General features: G+C 36.2%; 1 protein-coding gene across 1 annotated transcript; it reads right to left on the bottom strand.

Annotated features, from left to right (window-relative positions):
• Positions 1–2,116: 2,116 nt before the first annotated feature.
• LOC104116515 (mitogen-activated protein kinase kinase kinase 3) lies at positions 2,117–7,433 on the bottom strand. Its single transcript, XM_009627385.4, has 11 exons — positions 6,897–7,433; positions 5,709–6,026; positions 5,530–5,617; positions 5,287–5,349; positions 4,944–5,104; positions 4,784–4,859; positions 4,308–4,367; positions 4,115–4,222; positions 3,773–4,009; positions 2,784–2,887; positions 2,117–2,671 (listed from the first exon to the last, which is right to left on the bottom strand). The coding sequence occupies exons 1-11, from the start codon at positions 7,241–7,243 to the stop codon at positions 2,407–2,409; spliced, it is 1,827 nt and encodes a 608-aa protein (XP_009625680.1). The 5' UTR covers positions 7,244–7,433; the 3' UTR covers positions 2,117–2,406.
• Positions 7,434–7,989: the final 556 nt, after the last annotated feature.

Raw genomic sequence — 7,989 nt, 5'->3', positions numbered from 1 at the left:
TTGACTTAAAATTGATATAAAACTAAATGGAGACAACTATACAAAAGTATATTAATCAACTAGTAGGCCAAAAGATAATTATTATATGGAAAAAAATAGCAATAATTAGTAAGACAGAAACGGCAAAGGTGACGAAAATGAACGAAAAATGAGATGAGTATATTATTTTTAAATCTATTGATAAATAGCATAATCTGCGTTGATTGATCATAGTCACGAGAAGGTAGTAGTCACCGATGGGCGTGTGATTGCTTTTGATCCTCTTAAACTTGGAACAAAAATTGATTTCTTATATTTTAATATTTTTTTGTATTATATTAATCATAATTTTATCCACACACATATGCATGTATATAATTCATCAATTTACCGATAAAACTAAAATCTCAATCTATTAAAAAGACAAACCATTTAGATAACATAATAATTGCTATGCGACCAGGAGATGCTGATTTTACTGTATATGAATATCTTGGTTTGAGTCTACCTCTTATTTTATTAATAAAGATGTTTGTATAACTTACGTTTAAGTTTTAAATGGTTAAATTTGTGAGACCTTTATTCTATGTTAGACTTTGAATTCTGTGGTTCATCTAGAAATAATTTTGAAATTTAAGAATGAAATTGAAAAGAAAAAGTCATTTGAAAATGGAACTTAGAAAGAGTCAACCCTCCCCCCCCTCCCCCCCTCAAACCCAACCTTCCCATGCTCTCTCCGGCTTCTAGAGAGAGCAATTTTGTGTGCGCGCGCACGTGTGTATGTTTTGTATTTCAATAGGAAGAACTAGTTTTTCAAATAAAAGGCTAGGCTGTAGCTATTCAAGCATCTCAAAGTCTAACGATTGCTATTTCATATCGGAGCTTCTGCTAAAGGAAGTGGTGATCCCTAGCTTGATACTCAGACTCCGGAAACCGGCCTGCCAACAGACATTGTGGGAGAATACTCTTCACCATCATCAGAAAATGTTGCTTAGCGGCAACCTTGAAATAGAGTCAGGTTTGACTGCATCAAGCTCTAAAGCCGGGTATACTATACCAGCTCAATGTGAACCGAAAAAGAGGGAGGAGAAACTTGACCTGCTCCTTTGCCCCCTTCACATTGCTGCTGCTTTTATTTTAGTTTTTCGGTTTTTTTCGCATAATTAACGAGGATATTAAAAGAAATTATTATCGTCCATTGCAAGGTATTGGATTTTATTTTTGCATTAGTATTGCAATGTACTAATGTAAAATTTATATAGTCTTAGGTTCTCCCGCCTCATTCACTAGATTTTAGGGCGTGATTCTCCCTGGGTTGTATTAAAAACTCGATCGAACAATTGCCAAAACAAGATTAAAAACTAAAATTCGTTGCGATGATATAATTCGAATTGTGAATTGTTAACCACCAAAGTTTAATGTTGCACTTGTGAACCTGTTGTTGCTTCTGGTTAGAACCAGAACAATGATATTTGAGGCACTTTCTCCTCAGTTGCTCCTATTTAAGAACAAGAAAATCAAAGGAAAAAGCTATACAATATGAAGATCCAATTTATCCTACACTGGGTGCAAAAAGATCTTGATTTCGTGACTATTGTTGAAAAAAAGGGAATTTTTCCATTGGCAGATAACTATAGATCTGAAAGAAAGAAGAATATGTTGCAGCCCGAATACATGCCAGTCCCTGCCAATTTTCTGAGCAAGCAAAATTTCTTCTAAAAAACAATTCCTTTTTGCGCAAGACTCCAAACAAGATTAACAATTCTTCATTGTTACTCACTTTCTTCACATGCCAAAATAGTATGATGGACCAGCGGAGATGAAGGTCCGTCGGAGAAAATGCAACACAATGGAAGAGTTCGCTCCGCCGCGGAAGTCTTTTCCCCTGGTCACCATTTTTCTCCTTCAGTTCCCTAAAATTCGGCAGGTCGGATATCTTATTTGGTATGATGTGATATGAGTTTGAGTTTGAATAAAGAAACGAGGATTCATATAGCCGACCCCAGCTTGTTTGGGACTGAGGTATAGTTGTTGTTCGGTTCCCTAAAGTCCAACACACAATGCAAGAAATGCCTGGTATCCATCTCTTCACAAATATTCATAGCTAAGTCTACTAAAAGAGAAACTGGTCTCGTGGTGATCTTTTAGAAGAGATAATTTAGATTCAATAAAGTGGTCATCTTGCATTTACATTGAGATATGAAGTACATTTTACAGATTGTATATTCAAGAAAATGCAATACCTCCATCCTGCAACCGAGCCCCGGTCACCCCAAATAGCTCTTGCTGGTGCACCCATCAAACAGAAAAGGATCGCTTAGAACTACCATTGTCCCGAGTTCCCAATATAAGAGTGGGCACATAGTTTCTGCAATTCTTCCATTGGTGCAATGCAAAAAAATCTTTCACCTCATCGATCACTTGGTACTAAAGAATCGGTCTTGTTTTTGGTGATCTAGACGGTGTTTGAGCTTTAAATTGAGGGATTTCAAGCCATGGCTCCAGTGTGCTTCTTGTGGTGGGTCTGGTTTGAAACATTGAGTAATCGTTCGCATCGTATCCACTCTGTCCCCCGATACCATAAGCTGGGTGGGGAGGAGAAAGATAACAGCTCCTACGAGCAGGTTCATACTGTCTTAATGGGCTAGAAGTGGGGGATACCGGTAAAGATGTTATGGTTTTTACAATTTCCCTGTAGATATCAAGAAAAGAACAGTGAGATATATGTATCTTCCGGCATGAGTAGAAACAGACTAAAAGTAGATAAATAAATTAAGGTATTTTTGGCAAACTGCTGTTATTACCTTGGGCAGCTCAATGGTCTAGAGATGGTGATCACCGGATGGCTTGCATAGTTTCCTTTAGAGGGAGAAATATTCCTTCCACCGGATTGCAGATCCAACACTGGCTGTAAAAAAGCAAATTGAATAGAGAACTTTAGTGGGCTAGATACCATACTACCTAAATGCAAATGGGAAGCATACAGAATCAGTTTCAAAAATCTATTTCCCAAGACCCTCGGCGTCATTCTTGGTGTTATAACATAGATAGATGAACTACCCCAAGTATTGTTGCTAAAGAATATCCGGACATCTTTAGATGTCCAAAACTGTCTACAGTTCAATTCCCGATATTTTTATAGTAGTTTTAATAACTTCTACTGATTTGGATTTGATTTGATCTCTCCAAGATTGGGACGGGTACTGTCGTTTGATCAGTTAATTTGCACGTCTTTGTGTTTGTCCATGTCGTTCAAGTCAAGTAAACAAAACCCCGGGCTGTTTTGTGAAGCATTTTTGAGAGCTGTTTCTTTACTGGGAGTGTGATTCAATTATCTTAGCAAAGTCTCTTACAAAATGTTGCTCAGTGAACTGCTACTTGGTGAACTGCGGCTATAACTTGTAAAGATATTTGGTTGCCGCTATTAGGGGTCAGCAAATGGTTAAATAAGCTGCAAACTGGTACGGAAAAATATCCTACCAGCATTGGGTAGGGTATAAAATCACCAATCAGATTCTGTGGTTCTTAATAAGAATTGTAGGTTTTGAAAGATAGACAAGTGGAAGACAGTGCCAAATCTCTCATACAAAGCATAACTTACACCGCACTTCTTCTCTATCTCTTGTTCTCTTTAAGTTCCTTCCTCAAAGTTTACATAAATTTCTCACTCAGTGTTCTTCTAGTTGGTTCAGAGCGTAATTGTAATTTGCCAAAGAGAATTCATTATAGTTTTGTCAAAGAAGGAAAAAAGACTAACTGCCTTTAGACAAATGAAAAATATCAAAATCTTTACCGGCGTCCGGCTTCCATCAAAGGAACGAGGATATGCTTCCTTGGTTACACCAACATGAGCAACTTTTGCTGTACTTTGGTTTTTCACAAAAGGGTGCTCTAGTAGTTGAGAAGCCGTAGGTCGTGCGGACGGCTCCCGTTGCAAGCATAACTTTATGAATTTTTTTGCATCATTCGAAAGGTGATCTGGAATTTCAGGAAAGTCTTTGCTGTTTCCAATTTTAAATATGGCAGCGACCTGTTCCATAGAAGGCAGCAAAGACACTTAGATTTGAGTTCTCTGAAACTGGCCTCAAAAGTGATAAACATGGTAATCCATTTATCAAATATTCCATTATCTTACCCCTTCATACTGGCTCCAGGGTGGCTTTGAACTTGCCATTTCAAGAATTGTACATCCCAAACTCCAAATATCCACCGGAAGGCCATAGCCACTTGTATTCATCACCACCTGATATGAGAAATATCAGATAAGTCTTTGCTAAAAATATTGGACAATTAAAAGAGAGTAAGCAGACAAGTGTAGGTAGGCATACCTCAGGAGCCATCCAATAAGGACTCCCTTTGAAAGAGAGCACCGAGGAACACGAAGTTATCTGCTCCAAGGTAATGTAACTGTTAATGCATGGACGAATTTCTTGAAAAGAAACTTTCCTAAAGAATTCATATCTTTTAGTAGCATCAATATTTTTTAACAGAAAACAAAAAAAAACATAAAAAATCGAAACGAAAAGTTTTATCTTTTACTAGGCTACCACATCTGCTGGTTCTATATGAAGGGCTAAATTCGTTCATCCGAATAACTAAAATAGAATTCACAAACAAAAAGTACCAAATAATAAATTAGACTTTTTCCATGTTATTGGCAAGTATAACCTACAACAACAGTCAATCAGAGTCCCCTCTTGTTGTGTGCAAATAAAGTCAGAGGCAAAGTTTGGAATTAGTTTTATGATACCCTTCAGTTAAAAGTGGTTAAAAAATAGCTTTGCGATTACGCGCTGCTACTTACATGTTTTGCCATGCCAAAATCAGCAAGCTTGATTTCACCATTAGGATCTACTAGTATATTTGCTCCTTTTATGTCCCTGAAAAGAAACAATTGCCATTTGAATCTAGCAACGTCCGCAGAATAGCTGAGTCACCAATACTTGAATCATAAAGACACACACCTGTGAACTGTATTCCTCGCGTGTAAAAAGGAAAGGCCAGAAAGGATCTGTCTTGTGTAGTTTTGTATAACTGGCTCTCTGAAAGCGCCATATTCCTGCAACAATTTATGTATAGAACCACCGGAAACGTATTCCAAGTAAACTGATAGAGTTTCTTCATCCTGAGGAATAATTAAAAAGAAGACAGTTATAAACCAAAAGTGAAAATCATGTTTCTATTTAACAATGCAAATAGGTTACCCGAAGAACAAACTTATATGATCAGCATATTTTCCCAAGTAGTGTAAATATCAGAACAACTATAACATAATTATGCACATCCAACTTAAACATTTAGTCGTACCAGTTCACTTCCATAGTATCGAACAATATTTGGATGTGTCAAGTTACTGAGTAAAATGATTTCCTGTACAAAAGATAAAATCAGTCAGGTATCAAATGCAAAACAGAAAAAGGGAGATATGAATAGGTTAGGGTTAAAGATTAAAGTTCTTCATGGACTTTGAAAGGAGAGGATATTCAAATTATGAACAGAAATATACTGAAACAGTAAATAAAAGAGAGGATATTTACTTATCAATAATACCTGGTTCAATTGCTTAAGACACTCTTTCGATGTCTGATCGTCTGAAACCACCCTGACTTCTTTTATTGCACACATTTGTCCATTCTCCCTGTTCATATCGGAAAGAACCAGTTAGTCACTATTTAAAAATCACTCTATGATAAGAAAATTAAAAAAAGAAAAACTGGAAGAGTCACAACCTGTTGAATCCAAGATAGACATGACCAAACGTGCCTCTTCCCAGGAGCCTGCCTTTCTTCCATTTTGACATATTAACGGTTGCGCCTTCAGCTACACCACAAGTTCTTGGGTTTGGCAAAGCAGAAGGGCTGGGTGGAGAACCAGGTGGAAGGGGCAGCTGATGACATTCACTCCTCATATCATTATCCAACTTGCCCGTTGGAGAGTCCAGATTAATACTCGAAAACCGAGGATGTAAAGGTGATGATGTAGTAGTTGTCCCTCTCGAACGAACTGGGCTTCGTGACAGTGGGCTCAACCTATTATCTCCATGTCCTCTGGCAACAAGCAGAAGTTTTCCAACAGTTAAGCTAGTACAGCGGACCGATAAAATTGAAAAGAACTACTACTTGTAACTTCTTCATGCATCTAGTATATTCCTTGGGAAAAATAAAGGAACTGCTATGTACCGTGCAATTATACCATGTATAAAGATTTTGCTCTGACTTTCCTAATTAAGCCTCCTGAAAAATCAGGAAGTGAACTACAGCACGTAGAACCATATAAGAGCAATCGCAAATTCAAGAAATTAATATAAATCTATCAAGTTTAGCATTTGGAGTAAACTAAAATGTGAGAAAAGAACAAAACAAAAAAGAGGACAGGTCATTGGCAGACGTTTGATTCAGTATGCAAAATCCACCAAAGAGCCACCTGGAGAACCAAATACACAAAGATATAAACAAATTGAAGGCATGTATTAAAGCTCCTCTTGTTGATAAATACAAAAAGTTACAATTTTTAACACACCAAAGCACCTTTTTCCAGGTACAATACAACAACTATGCCTCATCCCAAACAAAGTTGGGGTCGGCTATATGAATCCTCACTTCTTTCTCTAAATTCAACTCATATCATCACCTTGCCAAAACAAAATAATAGTAGTGAAAATAAGTTAAATATATATACAATAGCTGCAACAATATAATCTCTCTAGCTAATAAATATACATTCAATTTACTGAACACGAACCAAATCCAATCAACAAAAGATCCAATTTTGATAACTACCCAACAATCAAAAAGTCAATCTAAAGTCAACCCAACAAACTATAACCATAACAAGGACTCACCATCTAAAGAGAAACAAAAACACCAAAACTACAAAAGAAAATAACTTTTAATCAAGAAATCAAAGTAAACACAAACCTGAATAAAGTATCAAATTGGGCTTGATCAGTAGTATTAACAGGCCCATCAGATGATCCAGAAGAGCTAGTACTTGAAACTGAAACTGACCCACATCCTAAAACAACCCCTTGATCATTTCCCACTGAAGGTCTAGGTAAAGGATGAGCTTTATCCAAAGATGAACCTGAATCAAACCCAGAAAATCCAGAACCAGAACCACCAAAGTTTAAATCTTTACTGTTTCTAGGTGAATTTCTACATAGTACCTCATCAAAACTCCTTGGTTTAACATATTTTTCCCTTTCTTTTTCTTTAGATTGTGTTTCTTTATTTTTGGTGGATTTTTTTCCCCACCAAGCAGGCATTTTTTTGTTCTGAGCTAATCAACTGAGTTAAGAAAGAGTGATATCTTGTAGTGTATTTCTTGGTATGCTGCTCTAGTAGAGAGAATTAATTTGGATTTTCAAGATATTTTTTTTTATGTGAAAGGGGGGATGTATTGTTGTTGTAGCTGACGAAGAAAACTTTGAGAAGGAAATGGGAAGGTGGATAGATAGAGAATAGAGAAGTGGAGAGGGCCTGCCAAGTTGGTTGTAGTAACGTGTTTTGCGTTTTTGCACCCTAATGTTTGTTGTATTTGCCATTTTTGTACTTAATTCTATTTGTTCTTTAGTGAGTATGATTTTGTTTGTGGCTTCTTTGTTTGCTTGCTTACCAAGTCTATAGATGATACAACTAGAATTTTGCTCGAGGAAATGCTTCTTAGTCTACTATAGTAATGATGAGATAAAACTAGAGTTTTGTAATTTTTGCATCCATTATGTAACAAGGATTTTTTAGTTCTGATACACAGTATAATTTTTACCTTTTAACGTATGATATAAAAGATAATATCTAATATATAATAGCAAACTAGTAACATTTTGGTCTTTTGACTTTAATATTGACCTATTTGTTAAGTGAGGAAGTTATTCCTTATAATACTTCTTAGTTAAAAATTTTGCACTTTTATTCTGATTTATGATAGGTTATTTGTCAAAATTCAGAAAACCAACTTGATCATGTACTCTATCAAGATCATATTAATCAACGGTTATTTTTTTTTATTGTG

The sequence above is a fragment of the Nicotiana tomentosiformis genome, chromosome 5, assembly GCF_000390325.3.
Source record: "Nicotiana tomentosiformis chromosome 5, ASM39032v3, whole genome shotgun sequence".
NCBI lineage: Eukaryota > Viridiplantae > Streptophyta > Magnoliopsida > Solanales > Solanaceae > Nicotiana > Nicotiana tomentosiformis.
The sequence above is the reverse complement of the archived record's forward strand: the minus strand, read 5'-3'. Positions and strand labels throughout refer to the sequence as shown.